Raw genomic sequence first — 20442 nt, forward strand, 5'->3', positions numbered from 1 at the left:
TTGGATCTCCTTCACGCATCAAGGCTCGAGGCTCAGTTGCGTGGATCTCAATGCAAGGCAAGAGAAGCAGACTTCTGATTATATGCAAACCAAAATTGAACGCGAAGCTGCCCCAAGCCTTACTTTGGGATGTGTACAAACGACCAGACAAGCGGTGTACAACTGACCTCCAAGTTCATTTGCCTTCCCTCGGTCAGACAGGATGTTTTGGCTCCTCCCTGGTCACTGATTACGCCCAAAGGATAGAAACCGGAGCTCTTGGGAGGCCGACCTGCAGCTCTCAGGGGTGGACAGTATAGGTCCTAGAAATGAGAAATGGGCAAAGATACATCAAATTGACTCAGAGGGAGCGGTGTTTTCTATATGGGCGGAGCACCTTGAGACTATCGATATTCATTTGGTCAGCTTTATCGCCATTACGATACACAAATAGTCTAAAACGTACGTGTACTGTGGATATTCTTGACTACCTAGGTGTTCAACCCCTATGACCGATGTTTGTGTTGATCTACAGAACACTGAAAGTATGAAATGAAGACCTGAATATATTCACAATTTCGCAAGTCCACTCTACCTAGCAAACGACTTTTCCCTACTATCTCTAATGAGAAATCGGTGAGCACCGCCCTAGGGTTGTGCGATGTCGAGTGGAGTGCACAATAGACAGAGTATCAACCGCGGGGGGGGGGTCAGGATCACCAACCACACACTGTTCCTTTAGCTAAACCCCCGAGATCATGCTACGTCTTATTAGTATTAGTGTTTTGTCTCGATCTCTTTGCATCTGTATCTGCATCTGCATATCGTAAATTTCTTGTTTCCTACCAATTATATCTCGGGGACAGGTGCCGGGCCGTACGCTTCACCATAGTTGAACTTCCCAACTAGACCAAAATACGAATCCGTACCCAGCTTAGTGGGTTGTGGTTTAGAATCCAATCTCCCTCGTAATCTATAAACACTTGGTTGGGGCGCGTATGAAGCTCTGCTGCCTGGCTATACGACTAAATGTAGGTTATCTTCTAGTGGCTCTAGGTGCTTAAGAGTGCAAACCGTGAGGATCGAACCGGCGCGCTCAAAGGTCGCGTAATTCGGGCTCATAGCCAGTTTAAACACCTCAATGCAAAGATTCAACTACCATAGATGTTGATAGATCATGGATTAAGATTGGCTAGGACGGGTACGAGTAAATCCGAATCCGAACCGCAACCCCGCACTAGAGAAGTATCATTTCGCCACTAACTCCGAAAGGCCAAAGTGGATTCCGTTCCCACTACTTCGAAGCATAAGGCGCCTTGACACCAGCAAAATGAAAATATATAGTGCATATCTTGTACTGTTGATATCTGGGGCTTACGGGGTAGATACGAGAGGTAGTTCCCTACCGAGGTCGCAATCTACCTTTGGCTCCAACATTAATACTGTGGAAGCACTCCATACCGCTACCGTTAAGTATAATGGAGAGGACCATATCTTGTTACCCCAAAACAACTATAATGGATGGGTCAATCCTGAAGACTTGGCTCCTATGCCACAGTGCATCGCTCAGCAAGATCACTCCACCTGGCTGAGTACCATGACAAAATGCACCGGCAAACGATGTACCTCCCATTTTGGAGTCATCTGCACCCATCACCAGTGGCTGACTGAGCTCAGCTGTCTCAACGTTGCATTCCCCTCCTCCATTATCGAAAGTTATCTTCCGTACTGTAGTAGATCAGTTCTCGCCAAAGCGCAGTTGTATCTATGGATTCGTAAAGTCACCTCTCGAACGTGGCTTGTCGATGTCGGCGACGCGAATGGGCTACAAAATCTCTCACCAGCCTCCCTAGCTAAAGGGTACGCAGCCGTTGACGTGATTAACAATGCACCAACATGTCTGACCGACTCGGTTTCTGCTTTATCGATGGAACCGTTTCAACATGTAATGGCCTCCTGTAGTTTCGCAAGCACTAGCCAGCACACCGGAAATGCTGCTCGACCTTGGGAATATAGTGAAGGTCTGCGGTCCATGATCGCTCTGGATTTTGAAACTGTTGGTTACAACCTCGTCAGGGGTCGCATCGGAGATGGCGACTATTTTGATAAAGATTGCTTCTGCAACGCCTTCACTATAGATCTTGAAAAGGAACCTTGTTTAGGATCAGGACAATTGGACTTCACAAAGGAGCGTCTCTGGATTAATGCCACCTGTGGATCGGCATACTTACCCGATGATTGGACAAAATCACTCAAAACCACACAGTTCGCGTACATTCCCATCGACGATTGGCACTGGCCTAAGTGTGTCACTGATATGCCGAAGCAGGTGATTGAGCTTACTGATCAGTGTGCAACCGATGCTTGTGAGCTCGGTGGCTACTGTAAAGTCAAGCGCGCAGTTGACAGGGCCTGCTTTTGTCGCGAAATCAGGTACGATATCTGCGGAGGTTCGTGCCAGATATTCGAGACCCGAATAGATTATATTAAGTGGCTCCATGATCTTTGTGGTAATGTGCAGGACTGGCACGGTCTGCCAGATAACTGGCGTCAACTAGCTGCCCCTACACCTCTCGACATGATTCCATGGCGATGGGCATTGAAGCCATCCAACGATTCAGACATTCCCTATGTCACCCGTTCGGGACACATCAAGGCAACGGAAACATGTGCCTCGAATGAGTCGAAGCTTGTAAGCTTTGCTCTAGTCAATATAGCTACTTTCCTTGTGGCATCTCTCGGCCAGAAAACAGGCATACATCGAATCACACGCGGCTTTCTATGGCACTCGCACCCGTGGTGTTGGATTTTCAAGGGGACTTTAATCGCTGGTCTGCAACTCCTTGCAAACTGGCTCAATGTTCTTCTTGTTCAGAAAACCCCTGGTTATAAGGACGTTCCTGTTATTCAATTAATGCTTCTCTGGTGCTCAATGCCTCGGCCTGCTTGGCTGACGATTCTGTTAATCGGTGTACAACCTTTTGGCGAGACGAAATTCTTCGCTGCCGTGTCTTCGCTATTTGCGGAAATGATCCTCCAGCTTATATCCTTATATCCCATGGTTATGACCGTTAATTATGGTCGAGAACACAATTTCTACCTTGGAGGTATGGAAGGAGCGGAGAGAATGACACCGGCAATATTCATGTATGCTGGAGCACTCATATGGCTTATTATCTTTAGCGTGGTGTTCGCTCAGTACATGCGGGCCACGCGTAGGATGAATCGGTTGACTAGACCTGGTAGACTTGACCTGCCAAAGTGCCAGAGAGACAAGCAGACGACATCGAAAATTGCAGAGCTGATGGCCCACTTGGATGTGATGGACAAGAGTGGGGTTTCGGAAGAAAAACCGTTGACAAGGAGCGAAGGAAGAGATCACACGGTCTATGGCACTTTTACTGACAAAGGCCAAGTTTACTGGGTTTCCCCCAAGGAAGGTTCGAGATTGTATGCGGCTACGGTAATAAGCATGCTGTTTCTCTGGGTTGCGCAGTGGTCCTTTTGGGCTGGATTTATTGGTCTTAGTTCGGAAGAGTACGTATTCATGCACATCCCTACTTGGTCCATACTAGCTAACCGGACATAGGTTCTGTCCCCCTCAGCTGAAGGTTCTCACGGCTGTCTGGACCGTGTTCTCATCAGTAGGCGCCATTGTCATGATGATTTGATCTAGTCTATTGTCCACTTCGAGCCCTGCAGTTATGAAAGACCGTTCAAGGCTCGTAGCTATTCTATTGGCTCCTATCCCTATGAGCTCCCGAGGTAGTTTCGGGGGTGCAGGGTCAGGTATAGATATATATCAGGAGTTGACAGACAATATAAGCTACAGGTCAGGCTACTTAAAGATACTAGACAAACGCAGCGCGAAGAGCTGCAACATAATTAGCGTCGCATTGATTACCCACGTTTGTACCGGATGCCCCAAATCTTAGCCCTACAGATCTCTTCTTTGCAACTTACAATGTAATCCATGACATGGCGGGAATCGGCCAAGGTGATATCCGTGCAGCAAAGTGGGTCAATATCAAGCCCTCGCGCTCGCAGAACGACTAACGGTCCTCGCCAGTCATAAGGAACTACCTAACAGACACATCAAACGTGGACGCGTACACAGAATTGTTTCTATTCGAACTATCGATCGAAAATGCGTCTCGAACAGAAAGCTCAATGGAACATGAACTGCATGAATTACATCTCAGCCAAAGCGTGGAACCCATGCTAGATTGAAACGAAAACAGGGGAGCATTTAGTGCATCCAAATTCTTATTGGCTGATGCTTTATTACCTAGGTACTGGTCATTAAGCATACAGCATATGCCTCAGCTGCATATTCATAGTTCGAGCGCAGGTCAGATGTTGAAACTATAATCATGGGGCTGACAGTCTACATGAATGCCTAGTTATCATGTTATATTAAGGGCTGAAGCGAGTGCATTTCGTGTAAGGGCATTTGAATGGGGTTTTCTGTCGGACGTTGACCGAGCTTATGTTCAGTGCATTCCAGTATCTCGGTGTTCATATTTATAATGCCAACGATAGAGAATTGAACACAAATATCCCGTTCTGCCGTTTCATATCTAAACCTGCACACAAAGCCATATGGTCCTTAAAGCCAATGCAAAACCGGGAATCTCTGACGCATGCCCCTCCACGATTATACATAACCTGGTGTTTATCAATCGTTGATCAACCAGGCCAAAATAGTCACTCAACGGGGCGGACCGGCACTGGAATGTGGCAACAAGAAATGAGCATCTCCATGGCCCATCCGGCCCCTCTTTAACCATTTATCAGACAACTATGATATATTATTGGTATGCACTCGAGTGCCAGGAGTATCTGATACATTGCAGAGTGCCGCGACTGGGGCATCAACAGCCTTTCCGAAGCAAGGATCCCTTCCTGTCACAAAAAGAATAGACTTCACTGGACGAATCATATGGAAACAAGAGTCAGAAACGGCGCCTAAAAAGGCAAACTGACATGATCCGCGCAGATGGCATACTCGAGTATTTTCTCTTAAGCGCTCGACACGCGGGTCTTTTCGCAATGCATTCTACGAACTCATGATATGAGCACTACATGCCCACCGCATGATGGCCACCTATATACAGCCACCTGTGCAGCGACTAGATTCAAAATATGCGCCTTAGGTCTATCGGAGCAACAATCTCTCGGAGGAACTGTTTCTCGGAGCAAAAGTCTCGCCAAGACACCATGACAATCCAACCCCAATCATGTCCTGGGATTACTTCCAGCCAAGCCCAGCCAAGCAATTCATCACCCTCATCAAGTACCGAGTCACCAGCGACCGAATCAGCTCTCTGTTTCACGAACTCAAGCCCATCCAACCAGACGACTTGATCGGCGAGTGGGATGGCTATATCCTTGCCACGGACCATCCATTTGAAGACGAACTTGAGGCTCTAGAATGGGCCGAGAATACGTTTAATGCGACGGAAGATGTAGCTCCGCTGATTGTTGCACGGACCGGGGAGCGGGTGTGTTACGAGGATTGAGGTCGTGCGTCGGTATGGTCTAGATGGAAATGCACACCGCTAGTGCGGTTTTGATATATCTGATAGTTATCTGACTTTTTTAGTTATGTGAGATCAGATATCACGGGGCTGTCTCTGCGGCTCTGGTATAAGACAAGGGGCTGATCATCGTTTATTACTGAGCTGTGGAACGTAATATGCTGGCTGCTTGTATGGAGAGTAAGGAGTGACCCGGGAAGGTTTATTTTTACTTGACGAAGTGATGGGTGTTTGGAGTAAGGACTGGGTTGAGATGCATTATCTGGACTATCTCGTGTTTAACCACTGGGTGTAAATTTCAGCTTATTAAAGCAACATTGAAGAGTTTGAAGTATAAATGCTTCGAAGTATTCGTATATATATATTTAAGTAGTTACTACACTCTCTCTTCTGCAAAGGGATAACTGCCCATAATCTGCTTTGCTATGTGGGAATCAAAAGCGTCTCTCACACTTGTGCTTTCTAGGCCGGTTACACAGTGCACGTTTAACTATTAAAAGGGACTTTGTATAACGGTCATATCCATGTTCGGTGGACCTCGGGGTGATTGAGCATATTACATTTCCTCCTTCTCCCTGTAAAAGAGTAAACGACTCTGTGTGATGTAAGCGATTAAAGAGTCCATCTATAGTCTATAATTTATACCTCTCTACAATACTACCCATATTGTATGTATACAAGAACAACCACATTGGCTCGTCCTTAATTCAGCCCTATCCGTTATATTTCTCCACTATTGCGTGATAGTCTTTAGGCAGCAGTATTTCAAGAGCTCAGAGTAATGGTTAGCGAGCCAAATCAAATGATATTATGTTATTATATTGTATATTATTATGTTATTGTTGTCAAAAAAATTGTCAAAGTACCAAGACTGTAGAAAATCGTTTTGTAGGGCTGACCGCAATCGGCGACTAAGCCGAGGACTAACTTTTCCATCGGAAGTCGCCTCGTGCCGCCGGGAACACCGAATTTGCTTTTGTCACACCTCACTCACTATTTATTAGACCCTTCCACAAGGCGCTGTCGTTGTTGACTCGCAAATCACACAATGGAGAAGACGCAAACTCCAACTGCGCCCGTCGCGCAAGATCTCGAAGCCCCCAATGCCCCCATCAAACAATCCAGCATCGTCCACAAATGGCAGCAAAACCTCTCAACCACCCACGCAGATCTAGTCTGTCTCCTCCTCTGCTTCCTTACCGGCCTATGCGATAGCAGCGCCTACAACGCCTGGTCCTGCTTCCTGGGAATGCAAACTGGTACGAAACCCGCGAAAGGGGCGAACCCGAAGCGCAAACACAAACCCCAAACTAACAAACAAAAACAGGAAATACCATCTTCCTCGGCCTCGGCGCGTCAAACCAACCAGCCAGTAAGCCATGGGGCTGGCTCAAATCTCTCGTGTCCATCCTCTCCTTCTTCTTCGGCGCAATGATCTTCTCAATCGCAATGCGCAGCGTCGGCGCTCTCCGCCGCGGAACTCTCTTCGTCTCTTTCTTCATCCAAATGCTTCTTATCATCATCGCCGTCGCTCTCATCGAAGCCGATCTCATCCCCCACACTTCCAAAGACTCCAGTCTAGACGGAGGCCCCTTGTTCCTCGAGCTGATCCCCATCGGCCTGCTTGCTTTCCAGTCCGCTGGTGGAATGACCTGTAGCCGGGCACTTGGGTACAATGAGATTCCGACCGTGGTGCTGACGAGCGTCTACTTTGATGTTGCCTCTGATCCGAAGATCTTGGATAAGCCCACTGCGAATGTTAAGCGCAATCGTCGCGTTGGGGGTGTCGTCGCGCTGCTTATTGGCGCTATTGTGGGTGGTTGGTTGAGTCGTAGTAGTGGGGGCATGGAGTCGGCACTTTGGATGGCTGCTGGCTTGAAGTTCGTTGCTGCTTTCGGGTGGTTGTTCTGGAAGGCTGCACCAGCGAAATAAACGGGTGCATACCTACACTTGCAAGGTTGGGTACTGGGGTTGTAGATGCTTTTGATTAGATAAAACTTAGAGTCATTTAGATTTGCCTACATATCAATGTTAATAATTTCCATTTATATGCTTTGTTTGTTTGTGACGGTGATTGTGTGTGATTAACATGATGCAGCTCGATTTATATATACAATATAGTACACGTTGAGGGACTAGCTCCCAGGACCAGTCCAAGAGATGAGAACAAAAGAAAGGGCGTCAGCCGTCAGCCCGCAAATAATGCAAAAGTACACCAGGTGCGGTGCTGAGATGGGAGAGACTTCAGAAATGGCGAATATCAAAGTTTAGCCCGACTGCTCAATCAAATTAGCTTGTTTTCACCATCATACAGAACAAGGTCCACTCACATAGGCTGGTCAGCTCGATACTCATCAATCGACGAAGGTTTCTTCGCCGGGCGCTGGAAACGAGGATATTTCCCAAAGCCACTGGGACATTGCCACTCATCATCACTAACCATCCCCATAATCCAAGTACCACCTCCAAACTCCCCAATAACAGCCCACCGATCCCGCTGGCTACCAGCCATGGCCATGTGAGTATGAATGCCACTAGTAGCGACAGGCTTCTGAGTCCCGTCCAACCGAGCAGGCGTCAAATTGAACCCAGACAGCGGCATAGTCCGCCAATCAGTCAACCCAGACCAGCAGTGATTCGGCGGACTCCAAAACGCCAATTTGCCGGTAGGCTCCTTCCACAGACCGTTGTGCAGCCCGAAGGAGAATATCTGCTGCGCGCTTTCAGGCGTCGACCCCGCCGCCGTGCCCTCACGTACATGCAGCGCCAACTCACCCAACGGCATAGCCATCAAATCGCCGACCCGGAGGCCACCCAGCGCCGCAAGGTACGACCCGTTATAAAAGTTGTGCGGGGGAAAATTGTCGCCGTTGGGCACCGTCCCGGCAGGAGGGCGGCCGCGAGCACTAATGACAGTAAGGGGCGTGGTCATGTCGTTGGGATTCAACGCGGCGTGATTATGCTTCAAGAGCCAAGCGTATATGACATTCGAGCGGCTGAGCTTGGGGGCGCGCTCGAGTTCGACGCCACTCCTTGCTGCCGCCGACGCTCTTCCAGCGCGATCAGATCCCGCTTCGCTTCCTCGACTAGGCGGTCGACTTCCGCGTTCGGGAGGAACACGTATTTCTGCGATATCGTCTTCTCCGGCCGCTTATAGTGCATGTCCCAGAGGACACGTGAGACGAGTCGCGCTTTGTCGATGACCCCGAGCATGCGCCAGCCCGGTGGCAGGGCGGGATTGCTCGACTCGACATCTTTGCTTGCGAGTTTTCCGCCCGGCCCGTATTCGGCGAAGGGGTCGACCTCCAGCTTTTCCCATGGCTCGGTAGGTCTTCCGTTCAGAGCGTCCTCCCAGCCGTTTAAGATATCTGGGATTGTGAAGAGATCGCCCATGAGGTGGTTGAACGAGAAAGTGATGAGGGTCGCGTCGCTGAACCGGGTCACTTGAATTGTCATGACAGGGCGATCAGAGGTGAGAAGTGTGTCCATGGTTTCAACACCATTGAATGTCGTGCAGCGCTGTTGGTCCTCTGGGTCTGGAGCATCGGCGACGAAGATGCCCCGCTCGCTGGGCGGGCTGGTGCTAATGGCGGGAGAGTATTCAGTGATGGATCGCTTCGACTGGTCCAGGCAGAAGAAATCCTTTAGGTGATCTGGGGCGGTGCTTTGCTTCTGTAGGTAGCGCGCTAGGCCCTCGGGAGTGTAGACGTGGTACTCGAGACCGGAAGCCGCAGTCTTGGAGCGACGCACGCGCGCTTGCATGATAGGTCTTGCCTGTAGCATTTGGATCCATGTTTGATGTAGCTTTTCGAAGGATAGTTGCGCATTGAAGATGAAAGTGGCTCGGGCCTGGCATTGTTAGTATAGTTCGCGGATTGGCAACATAGGACCTACAAAGATATCGGTACTAGATACAATTATTAGATATTGAGTTAACCAACCTGGCTGGCATACTTGCTGTCAAACTTACTTTGCTTTGGTGCCATCCCATAGAGAGATGGGGACGGTAGTATATTCGGCACTCATAGTGGGTCTGGTTCAGTCTCGGCACAAATTCGGCAGAGAATTATAGGGAAGAATGTTCCGATTGTGATTAAGACCTCAATATCTACCGACACTGTAAGGTGCAATAAGCGATAGATGCAGAAGATAAGCTAGTTTTGAGAGATCGGAGAATATCCGCTCAGGGGAAGAATAGAGAGACCCGTGTCCGAGACCTTATCCGAGACCTAACACGGCAACCAATGGCATTTGTTCAAGTCTCTGTTACAATATCATACAATATTGTATACATATGATCAATAAAATATGGTGATGGAGTCGACCCGCCATGTAAAAGCAATACAATATTGTACAATATCGATCCGAGAGCAGGATCGACGCGATTTGCCAATTGTTGAGGTGTCGATTGGGTGCGGAATCGGGATTTGTTCTGTCGTAGTGGATTTAAAGTGGGAACGGGGGAACAGGGCCATTGATGAAGTGGATCTAAAGTGGCGTTGCTGCAAGATTTGGATCCACCGAGTCTCTGTCGATCGGCTCAACTTTAAGCTAAATACCATCGGATTACACGCGAACTACCGGTAAATTACCACGCTATACTCGTATAGCTCACGCGCTACGTTCTAGTGCTGTGGACCTGTCTATCAATCGTCATTTATGTACTGAGTTACAATTTTGTAGTCTGATCATTCCCTTTTATGAATGAAAATGGAAAAAAAGAAGAAAAAGAATGATAATAAAAACAATATTAATAAAATATTCTCAAAGAATGAAATGTTTTTCTGAGAAAAGCTGTCTGTTAACTTGGGTGACAGTGCCTATCACACCGTCTCTCCACGATCCAGCCATCTTTCACTGTAATCAATCAGCCCAAAGTATACCAAGGTATTCCGGCTCATTCGATTCACCATGAAGTCGTCTGTCGCGGGAAGCTCCCTATCGGCATCAAATTCGGAATGGAAGCTCGTGAACTCTGGCACTCGTATGGCACGACCACTCCGTGGTGCCGAGCTGATAGTCAGATACGCAGAGCACTATCGCAATGGAGACGTCAGTCAACATAAGTCTTCTCAAAACCAGAAATCCAAAACTAACATACACCAGTTCCAACTAGTTATCCAAGCCAGCATTGACACACCCCTGACATGCGAACAGCTTAAAAAGCGCAGCCCAGCAGCTTGGTGGCGCACGAGACGGGCCCAACCCATCATTGCTCTCGATATAGACATGGAGCAAGCCTCGTTCGCTCCGCACAACACATCCGAAGCTGCAAAGCGCTGGGCAAGCCAATCATGCTTCGTAGCAACAAACACTTCCGTGGAAGAAGTCGCCAACACCCTCATCCGCACCCCATCAAACCTATCATCAATGACCCTAATCGTCGACCCAGCCCGCGGCCCAAGAGGCTGCATTCTTAATATCTCGCACACCCTTATCAGTCTCAGTGTCTACGACATCCTCCACGAATTCATCACCCAGCTCTCCAACCCAGAAAACGAGCGCGGCATCGACGCCATCTTCTCCCCAGACTTCCTACTAGACATCACCCCGCGGCTCCCTCAATCCCTGAGCCACGCCTACTCGCGCATCCACAATCCCTCGCCCGAAGACCTCCAGGCCGCAATGGCCGTCATACAGCGCTCCCAAGCGCGCTTTGCCCGCTCAACAATTGGCGTTCCCATCCATGCAGACTGGAAAAACCGCCCGAGCAACATGCACAATGAACGCATCGCGTTCGAGCCGTCTGAGTCCCGCGCTGCATTTAAATGTTTCAAGAAGCTGGGTATCACGCTATCAACGGCCTTCTTCGCGTGCATGACGTCCGCCGCAGCGCAGATGTTCGGGAAAGGCGACGAAGAAGGCGCCCATCTGCTCTTTAGCGGGAACGGTCGTCGCTGGGTCGACCTCGGCGGTGATGGACACGGTCCTGTCCTTATGAGTATTCTGCCTGGTGGGTTGTGGGTCGAGGGCAGCGATGTGGATATCCGCGCCAAAGATCAGGACGGCCTTGCTGCTTTGGCTAAGGCTATTGGACATGCTCAGGCAGAGGATCTGGTCTCGCCGCATATTATTGCGTTGTATGATCAGATGGCGCCTGCGTTGGTGAAGGGCATGGCGGAGCCAGTTGATCCGGCGCCTCTTGCCCGTCTTACGTTGACTTCGCAAGGTATTTTTGGTGGGGGACGCGAGCTGGAGGTATTGGATCCTATTCGGATGAGTACTTTCCTTACTGGTGGGCGGTGTTCTGAGGGGCTTTGCTTCGCTTTGTCCAGCTTCAAGGGGGAGTTGCTCTTTAATATGCTCTTTGATGAGCGCTTCTTTGTGCCGGATGAGCTCATGCAGTTTGGCCATGCCGTTGCTGGGCTATTCAAGAAGTTTGTCGGAGACGAGATGCAAGCGAAGCTTTGAATGTGGTATTCTCTCTTGTATATAATCTTTTTGTTGTGGTTTTGGTTGTTTTATTGCATTTTTATAAGTATATACCTAGTTATGCGAATATTTCGAAGCATGTTGAACCAAGAACGAAAGTAAAGTACATTAGGATGTAAAAATCTAGCGCTCACTGTAAGAACTATGTCCAAAGAAAAATTAAGATGTTACTCGAATGCCTTGAAAACAACAGATGGATGCGAATCGGGTATGTTTTATCCATCATGAGCAAATTACAATATCCTGAAGCGCCTCGTTGTCCTTTTCCAAGACAGGTGACTCAACCGGCGTAAACGGCGGCGTCAAGATAGAATCTTGACTTCGCGTAACCTCTGCATGCGAAACAATAATTTTAGCGGCAGATGCCGTACCGCCACCTATTTGACTTCGAATCGCCCAAGACTGACAATTGGCCTTATACTCGGACCAAAGCGGACCAAGCATCTTGAGGACCTTAGCCTCGATATCGTGCGCCTCAACATGGGGCGGCCGTTCACTTCGCAATCCAAGCTTAAACTTCTCTGCGTAGTTGGCGTACTCGTGTGTATCCAGCCACTGACTCAGGATCAGCTGCGGCACGCCGAAGTAAACAGCCTCGTTGAAGGAATTGCCTCCACCGTGGTGAATGAAGATCTTCAGCGCGGGGTGCGAGTAGATAGCATGCTGATTATCGATCCAGTTCGTGAGCCGGATATAAGGCGGTAGCTCGTCTGTTGAGAAGTTGTGTTGCGGGCAGTCGATGGGAAAGTTGATTTTGAAGAGGAAGCGCACGCGGCCGCCGCGCTGCTTGTAGGCTGCTTCAAAGCCTGCGATACAGTTCCAGAACTCGTGCTTTTGCCAGATGAACATGCTGCCCATGTTCATGTAGATCACGTCGTCTCCGTGGAGCATGGCTTCATCCATCCAGGCTAGCTCGGGACAAAAGGTTGAGGATGTGTCGACTGAGACGCCTGCGCCGACGAATACTATTTTGGAGGATTGTTTGGGACAGTCGAACAGGCCTAGTGTGTTGAAGTGGATGCCCGCCACGCAGTTTTCATCTTCCCAGTGTGGTGGTAGGAGTGCTGTATCTTGTGCGACTCCATAAGATTTAAGATTGAAGCGCTTTGTGAGAATTTCGCGTTTGGCGACGCAGTCTGGTTGAGTTACGCTGTAGTAGTATTCGCGGAAATTCAGGTATGCGTCTGTTTTCGATTACCATTAGTTATTTGTCCCGATTTGGGGTTTTGCCTTTTTCGATAAGAGCTACTTACTTTCAATAAACGTTCCCAATGATCCCTCACGGTTTGAGGCCATCATATGTGGTTCGAACGCTCCAGGTAGGGCGCTCGTCCCCGGCGAGCAGGGGATGGTAAGTATAAATTTCCGTTTCGTCAAACGGACACCGGTGATGAGTGAAGGAGTCAAAGCATCGACGCAGACTAATGCATTGTCAGCTCCATGCACAGGCCAAAGTATAACGATAGACTCACTGATATTAGGGTCCAACGCATTGATCTGGTCAGCCACCATGAGAGCTGTTTCCGCGAAGTCCTCCGCAGGTCCAAGAGCCGCGTCAATACATAATTCCAGACTAGAGGGATCGCCGGGTGGACTTCGCATCAAATGCATGCGGTCCTTAAAGAAATTTGTGCTATAACAAATGTTAGTCCAGAACCATCTCAAACATTCACGATATAAACATACTAATCGCTGACATTATGACTCGTACCCAAGCCAACAAAGCCAATCAGGCTTTGCTGGAAAGGCAATTGCGCATTCCTGAGCTGGTCGATCTTTTTGGCGCACGAATCCGCAGACAGAAACGTAACGCGATGACCTTCCGATACAAGCTGTTGAGCAGTCGCCATTTGCACATTGACCTGGCCCGAGGCCGGATTCGACAAAAAGGCGACGTGCATTTTCAAAGATTGCCCGAAGAGCGACAGTTGTCGAAGTTCTGAAGCTCCAAAAGGATTGACAGGGTATTTACAAGATGAGGATCGAGCGGGATAAAATCTCGGGGCATTGGGTGGATTATGTTGTGGTCCCCTGTAAGATATCTACAAAACAGAAGAGTGCGCCACATGGATGTATCCACTTGGTTCGTTGAAATCAAAATTGTTATAATTAGGTGGTCTCACATGTGGGTTAAGCTTATACAATAGGGGGTCACGGGGAATTACAACCAATTGCACTTATCTATACCTCGGTATATGTTATGAGAGAGTACCAATTAGCTCCAGGCACATGGTTTAAAGTAATGGAGCAAGATCTTAAAGATAAGGACCCAGGAACCTTGGTATAAGAAGATCAGAATTCACCAGAAATTGAGACACGAAATATATAGTATGCAAGGTGATTGTATTGTAATGCTGAAAAACTCAATCTTACTAGCGTATAGATCGGCAGGATCCACCCAAAGTGAGTTTATTACTAGTGTATTGGCTGATGTGGATCCTTCGTATTACACTCAATGAGGAAGCTCAGAATCGAGGCCATCAATATGATCCTTCAATTATACAGGTTTCTACACGTTATACAGGTACAATTCACAAGATTGTCAAGATTTTCAGGTACCCATATTGTGGGCGCAAGGTACAGTGGATTCCAGTTCCCCTTTTTTGAGTCCCACTTCCATCGCATCATGATTTCTTGCCCTAAGCAATATTTGACCTTCCCCTCACCCATCATTCCACTCCCTCATCCTGACAGGTTCTTGATCTCGGCTAAGATCACTGTTTCTAACAACTTGCCATCGCTCATTATTGTGGCTCAACTTCTGCTTTTTAATCGTTGCCATCGCTCATTATTGTGGTCAACGTTCCATTCTTTCCACCAATCGCCGATTATATCTACATATACACGCTCATTACCTTGACTATTACAGTCAACAACACATTCTTTCGACAAAATGGCTCCTCCCTCGTTCCAGCAGCCAACACCCCACACCAACGAAAATGATATGCAACTTCCCCGTTTCGATGGTGGTGCTTGGAAGCAAACCCACCAGGGCTGCTGGGAACGCCCATGCTCCGGAGGCGAAACAGGTGTCTCCTACAACCAAAATGTCCGCGATGGGCACACTGAATTGACCATCGAGGTCCCCTTCAATGTGGACTTCTCGACCCCAGAACTAATCACCCGCCTTCGCAACGCATGGCTCGTCTCCCACTCCAAGTGGCCAGACATCGCTGTCCAGCTGTCGACTGGCACTGAACTTCCCCAGATGATGAAGTATGAGACTCTTCGCTCGAATGCTGATGCCGAAGCATGGCTGCAAGAGACTTTCCATGTTGTCACTGATAAGCCTGCTCGCGAAATCGTCAACATGACGTACAATCGCCGTCTGCCCACCAAGGGAAAGCGAAACATGTTGTACCTTGTCACTGGGCCAAATGCCGATCCCGAGAACCCCACCCGTCACAGTCTAGTCTGGAACTTCAGCCACGCCATCGCTGATGTTTACAGCATTGTGCAATTCCTTAACCATATCTTCAAGACTGTCACTCAGGTCGCTGGCGACCATGACATGTCCCTCAGCCAAATCGACTACTCCGGTGTCCTTGGTCGTCTGCCTGTCAGCCCCGTGACTCCCTACCAAGAACAATACAAGCCCAACAAGAAGCAAATTCAACAAGCTATCGACGATGCAGCTCGCCAAGGCGATCTCTACGCTGCCAAGGTATGTCCGCTTCAACAAACCACCACTATCATGTTCTAATTGTCCCAGATATCCCGCTCCGTCGCCATGTATCCGGAGGAAGACACCGCGACCCGCGAACACAAAACTCACTGCATTCGCCTCCAATACACGCTCGAAGAATCCAAGGCCCTTCTCGCCCAACTGCGCGAAGAAAAACTCAGCATCACCTTCGCCGCCGCCGCAGCCACAGTCCTCGCCGTGAAACAAACCTACGCAAAGGGCCACGAGAACGGCGCCCTCCTCGGCATGACACGCAATGCCCGCCGCTGGATCGACACAAGCGGCCAGCGCGAAAACGGCGGCTCCGTCCCTGCAGCCGCAGACTGCGTCTTCCTCTGGATCCCCTTCGAGCAGGCGTGGTTTGCCGGCTCGACTCGGGACGCCGTCCTCTCCATCGCCCGCGCCATCCGAAAGGAACTGGGCCCGCACCTCGTTTCGCCGCACTACCTCGCCAGTTTAAACTTCACGTCCGCCCGGGCTGTGGAGGGTCTCGCGGCTTCTGACGAGCCTATTGCTGCGCCTTGTGCGCCTGGTTTCTCGTCGCAGGGTGCGCTAGGTCTGCAGCGCGAGTTTGGCTCCCCCAATGCGAAGATTCACATTCGTGACTTCATTCATACTGGTAGGCAGATTAACGATTCTGCTTGGGTCGGTATGTTCTCCCTGTGGGACCGCATCACGCTGTCTATGGGCTTTGATGGGAAGTATTATGACCCCTCTGGTATGAATGCGTTTATGGAGCTGGCTAAGACAAACCTTGCCTCACTTATCCCGAGACGCTTTATGCGGGGCATTCCTTCTCGGCTGTAATTTCTGCTTTGCTGCTTTGCGACGTTTATGAAGGATCTCGGGTTATCAAGGAGCTATTGTTATATACCATGCCACACTTGGCTTTCACGGATTACCCGCACTAGGGATTTTTCTTTTGGCGTTTGTCTATGTTTACATTGAAATTGAACATTTCATTAATTCTATTCAATTGACTACATTGATTCTTTTACACTTGTGAGACATGGGTATGCTCAGGCACATGTTGTCAAGCTCCCCGTTTTTAGGACCTTGTAGTCATGAAACATACTTCTACACAATTCAATGTCTGGTAGGAAACCTATCACATGCCAATATTACGAACCAACAGGATCAACGCGCTTCGATTGCCACCGGGTAGATAGAAGATTCATAGATCGCGACTTCAAAAGTAGTTGGTGGCACAGACCTTCGTAATATATCATCCATGGACATGCGAATCACAAAAATGAAGTTGTCGATAATAACGGTTGTAGATCCATGGGCCATGGAACCCCAAAATAGAGAGTGGCAAATATGAGAACATCCATGGATAACGACGATCTCGGCCATCCAAACGTCAAATGACTTTTTGGAACATCGTAACATCCAGGAAATAACAAAAATAGCCCTTATGGCAAATCCAGAGTCTGGGGTTGATATCGTCATTGAATGTTTGCCACCACCTTGCTCACTCATAAATATAGGCAGTTAGCACAGCTCTCAATTAGCAACCCTAACAATTACTGAAGCACAAACAAACCAACAAGTGGTATGTATTTACAGTTTCCGTCTCAAAATTGGGTCAAGAGCATCCCGAGAAGACACATGCTGGGATGCTCTCTCTCCAAGAGCGCCTTGCTAACAAAAACACACTATAGAACCGCTATGCCTCTGCCTAAAACTCAAGACGCCGCCACCAGAACTAGGGAGCATGCCACTCAAAAGGCCTCCCATAGCGAAATGGGACCTGCTCAGCTTCTGAAAGAAAGCATGGATAGCTCTGGTAACCCTGAGCCCGATCATACCGGCTCTCTCGAAGAAAGCCATAAGAATCCCAAGGATGACGATGATGATGTGTTTGCTGCTATGAATGCGGAAACTGCAGATTTTGAATGATAAGGGTGTGTTATGTCTATGATTGCAAGCTTGTATACTTCTGATATTTGTGAGAAATGGAAATGCATTTTATTGCATTGAAGTATACACATATGTAACTACAATACATTATTGTACATATGTACGGAGTAGTGTAGAGGAATACATAGTGGAGATACGCCTTGTCATTGCTGTGGCAACGGGTTGTGGTTGACAGACTACTTTGTAACCATTACACGGGGTAAGGAATTGGGCAGGCATCACCTCTACAGTGTTGACAACTTCAATTCGATCTTTCTAAATTTTTCAATTCTCAATTCCTTCGTTTCCTTCATTCTCTACAAAAAGTCTACAATGAACTTGAAATTTCCCCGGAAATAAACGCGCAACAGTACCGACCCCCTCCCCAAGTTTCACTCATTCCTTGTCTATGCACACATTCCCCTTCTACCACTATCTCTACATTATTCCCTTTTATCACAATACCATTGCATGTACCACTCTCTTCTTGACCGACGACGCGACGCCGTCACAACTTGTGTACAGCTATTGAGCGACAGCAGGGACATGGCGCTGGATCCGCGCTTCTACCACCACATCGGCCATCCGGGCCCCGGTTCCATTTCATCAGCCGCTTCATCCGATTTATCAGCCGCAACGGGCATCACCTCACCCAGCATAATATCCACCTCCGCTTCCGCCGCGACCCTCCGATCTACAGCTTCGAGTCCCTCGTTCCGCGCGCGCGACGGCTTCGCGATAAGAGATGGAATGGCGAGCCCGACACCAGGCGGCAATGTGCGCGTTGTCGTGCGCGTGCGCAAATTCTTGCCTCGTGGTAGGCTTGACTATACCGGGTACAAAGATGGGATCTGACCTTTTGTTTAGAAATCGAGCGCAACGCCCATTGTTTGATTTCAATGGATCCCACTACTCAGATGACTTGCTTGCAAGCGCCGAAACCAAAACCAGGCGATGCGGGGAAACCCAAGTCTCAGGCGCGTGGGAAGGTGTTGGAGGATAAGTCTTTTACTTTTGATAATTCGTTTTGGTCTCATGATGAGGAAGATGAACATTACGCACACCAGGAGGACGTTTATAACTCGCTTGGCGAAGAGTTTCTCGATCACAACTTTGAAGGATACCATACGTGTATCTTTGCATATGGCCAGACCGGTTCGGGAAAGAGTTACACCATGATGGGAACGCCAGAGAGGCCCGGATTGATCCCGAGGACTTGCGAGGATTTGTTCCAGCGCATTGAGAGCTCGCCTTCACCCGACATCAGCTACAACGTCCGAGTGTCCTATTTCGAAGTATACAACGAACATGTACGAGATCTTCTAGTCCCACGGGCGGATCCCCCGCATTATCTTCGCATTCGTGAATCGCCGTCCGAGGGTCCATATGTCAAAGATCTGACGGAAGTGACTGCGAGAAATTACGCCGAGTTGATGAAATTTATGCGGAAGGGCGACATGTCACGTACCACGGCCAGCACGAAGATGAACGATACTTCCTCCCGATCACATGCCGTCTTCACTATCACCTTAAAACAAATTCATCACGATCTTTCAACAGATGAAACAACAGAGCGCACGGCTCGCATCCGGCTGGTTGACCTGGCAGGTTCCGAACGTGCCAAGTCCACAGAAGCGACTGGCGCCAGACTTCGCGAGGGCGCAAATATCAACAAATCCTTGACCACCCTTGGCCGTGTCATTGCGGCTCTCGCGGACCCCAAAAAGATTCGCGGACCGCGAAAAGGGAAAGAGCTGGTACCTTATCGTGACTCAATTCTTACATGGCTTTTGAAAGATAGTCTGGGTGGCAACTCTAAAACCGCGATGATTGCCTGTATCGCACCTGCAGACTACGAGGAGACACTGTCCACTCTTCGCTATGCGGATCAGGCCAAGAACATTCGCACCAGGGCACGGGTCAATCAAGATCAAATGTCGGCAGCTGAACGTGATCAACAGATTGCGGAAATGACTGAGACAATCCGCACTCTTCAACTTAGTGTCAGCCAAGCAGCTGCCAGCCAACGAGCCAACGAAGCATCTGATGAAAAACTTGAGCAGTATCAGCAGAAAGTGGAGAAGATGCAGCGACTCATGGAGGAAAACAACATGGTCAGCGAGTGCAAGATCCGACAACTGCAAACAGAAAACGAGGCCTTGCGCATGCATCTCAAATTGGCCGTCGAAAGTCTTAAGAACCCAATCCCAGCTGTGCCTCTTGAATCGCGGAAACCCAGTCTTGTATCATTGTCAGATGAGAACCAACCACATTATGATCCCGAGGACCGCGAAGGATCCCCTGCTGTATCCGATACAGAGTCGGATATGGATTTCTGGGAAGATGATGACACTGTGACGGAAGATGCGAATGAACACGAAGCCCAACGAATGCAGTCTTACATGCATGACCTCCTTGGGGAGCTCACTGTATTCAAGCGGAAGTTGGCTACAGACCATGAGCGATTCCGTCCCGCAGAGGAGCCTATGACTCGCAAGCGACGTGCATTGGCACCCATTTCCAGCAACCGTTAATATGTCGATATGCGTCTATTTTTATTTTTGGGTGTACAGGGATTGGTGTTGGCGGCATCCTTTGTTCTGATCTCTTTGTTAAACGCTCTTGATTTTCTCTCTGAGAGGCTTTTTGTTTGACCTGGACCTAGACTAGTGCTGATATTCTTTCTTTGATAGCGAGCTGAGATGAATAATGATACACTTGATGATATGCATGCTTCAAAATCTTACCATATTGGGTATCATAGGGTTTTTTTCAGGCATTCATAAATATATGAATCAGCCTATGGCCATATTGAGGTAGTTGAATAGTAATACCCAACTACTAAATTGAATATAATCGAAAAAAAATTGTATGTAAGTGCATCAACTCAATTGAAGTATGCAT

At 48.6% G+C, this 20442-nt stretch overlaps 10 protein-coding genes across 10 annotated transcripts; 7 read left to right on the forward strand and 3 right to left on the reverse strand.

Annotated features, from left to right (window-relative positions):
• Window positions 1-1576: 1576 nt before the first annotated feature.
• Window positions 1577-3650, forward strand: N7529_001568 (uncharacterized protein; the record flags this gene model as incomplete). Its single annotated transcript, XM_057237099.1, has 2 exons — window positions 1577-3516; window positions 3569-3650. 2 exons carry the CDS (start codon window positions 1577-1579, stop codon window positions 3648-3650), a joined length of 2022 nt encoding a protein of 673 aa, XP_057101786.1.
• Window positions 3651-5219: 1569 nt separating this feature from the next.
• On the forward strand, window positions 5220-5632 carry N7529_001569 (uncharacterized protein; the record flags this gene model as incomplete). The annotated part of the gene is made up of 2 exons (XM_057237100.1): window positions 5220-5483; window positions 5585-5632. The coding sequence occupies 2 exons, from the start codon at window positions 5220-5222 to the stop codon at window positions 5630-5632; spliced, it is 312 nt and encodes a 103-aa protein (XP_057101787.1).
• Window positions 5633-6567: 935 nt separating this feature from the next.
• N7529_001570 (YoaK family protein) lies at window positions 6568-7451 on the forward strand (the record flags this gene model as incomplete). Its single annotated transcript, XM_057237101.1, has 2 exons — window positions 6568-6778; window positions 6847-7451. 2 exons carry the CDS (start codon window positions 6568-6570, stop codon window positions 7449-7451), a joined length of 816 nt encoding a protein of 271 aa, XP_057101788.1.
• A 394-nt stretch (window positions 7452-7845) lies between these two features.
• On the reverse strand, window positions 7846-8451 carry N7529_001571 (uncharacterized protein; the record flags this gene model as incomplete). Its single annotated transcript, XM_057237102.1, has 1 exon — window positions 7846-8451. One exon carries the CDS (start codon window positions 8449-8451, stop codon window positions 7846-7848), a length of 606 nt encoding a protein of 201 aa, XP_057101789.1.
• Window positions 8452-8483: 32 nt separating this feature from the next.
• Window positions 8484-9545, reverse strand: N7529_001572 (uncharacterized protein; the record flags this gene model as incomplete). Its single annotated transcript, XM_057237103.1, has 3 exons — window positions 8484-9368; window positions 9414-9426; window positions 9490-9545. 3 exons carry the CDS (start codon window positions 9543-9545, stop codon window positions 8484-8486), a joined length of 954 nt encoding a protein of 317 aa, XP_057101790.1.
• An 885-nt stretch (window positions 9546-10430) lies between these two features.
• Window positions 10431-11930, forward strand: N7529_001573 (uncharacterized protein; the record flags this gene model as incomplete). Its single annotated transcript, XM_057237104.1, has 2 exons — window positions 10431-10571; window positions 10626-11930. 2 exons carry the CDS (start codon window positions 10431-10433, stop codon window positions 11928-11930), a joined length of 1446 nt encoding a protein of 481 aa, XP_057101791.1.
• A 243-nt stretch (window positions 11931-12173) lies between these two features.
• N7529_001574 (glycosyltransferase) lies at window positions 12174-13852 on the reverse strand (the record flags this gene model as incomplete). Its single annotated transcript, XM_057237105.1, has 3 exons — window positions 12174-13135; window positions 13205-13568; window positions 13649-13852. The coding sequence occupies 3 exons, from the start codon at window positions 13850-13852 to the stop codon at window positions 12174-12176; spliced, it is 1530 nt and encodes a 509-aa protein (XP_057101792.1).
• A 992-nt stretch (window positions 13853-14844) lies between these two features.
• Window positions 14845-16443, forward strand: N7529_001575 (uncharacterized protein; the record flags this gene model as incomplete). The annotated part of the gene is made up of 2 exons (XM_057237106.1): window positions 14845-15615; window positions 15664-16443. 2 exons carry the CDS (start codon window positions 14845-14847, stop codon window positions 16441-16443), a joined length of 1551 nt encoding a protein of 516 aa, XP_057101793.1.
• Window positions 16444-17307: 864 nt separating this feature from the next.
• On the forward strand, window positions 17308-17538 carry N7529_001576 (uncharacterized protein; the record flags this gene model as incomplete). The annotated part of the gene is made up of 1 exon (XM_057237107.1): window positions 17308-17538. One exon carries the CDS (start codon window positions 17308-17310, stop codon window positions 17536-17538), a length of 231 nt encoding a protein of 76 aa, XP_057101794.1.
• Window positions 17539-18084: 546 nt separating this feature from the next.
• Window positions 18085-20072, forward strand: N7529_001577 (kinesin-3 family protein uncB; the record flags this gene model as incomplete). Its single annotated transcript, XM_057237108.1, has 2 exons — window positions 18085-18355; window positions 18406-20072. 2 exons carry the CDS (start codon window positions 18085-18087, stop codon window positions 20070-20072), a joined length of 1938 nt encoding a protein of 645 aa, XP_057101795.1.
• Between the last annotated feature and the right edge of the window lie 370 nt (window positions 20073-20442).

Source organism: Penicillium soppii, assembly GCF_028829465.1.
Source record: "Penicillium soppii strain IBT 18220 chromosome Unknown utg000002l, whole genome shotgun sequence".
Lineage (NCBI taxonomy): Eukaryota > Fungi > Ascomycota > Eurotiomycetes > Eurotiales > Aspergillaceae > Penicillium > Penicillium soppii.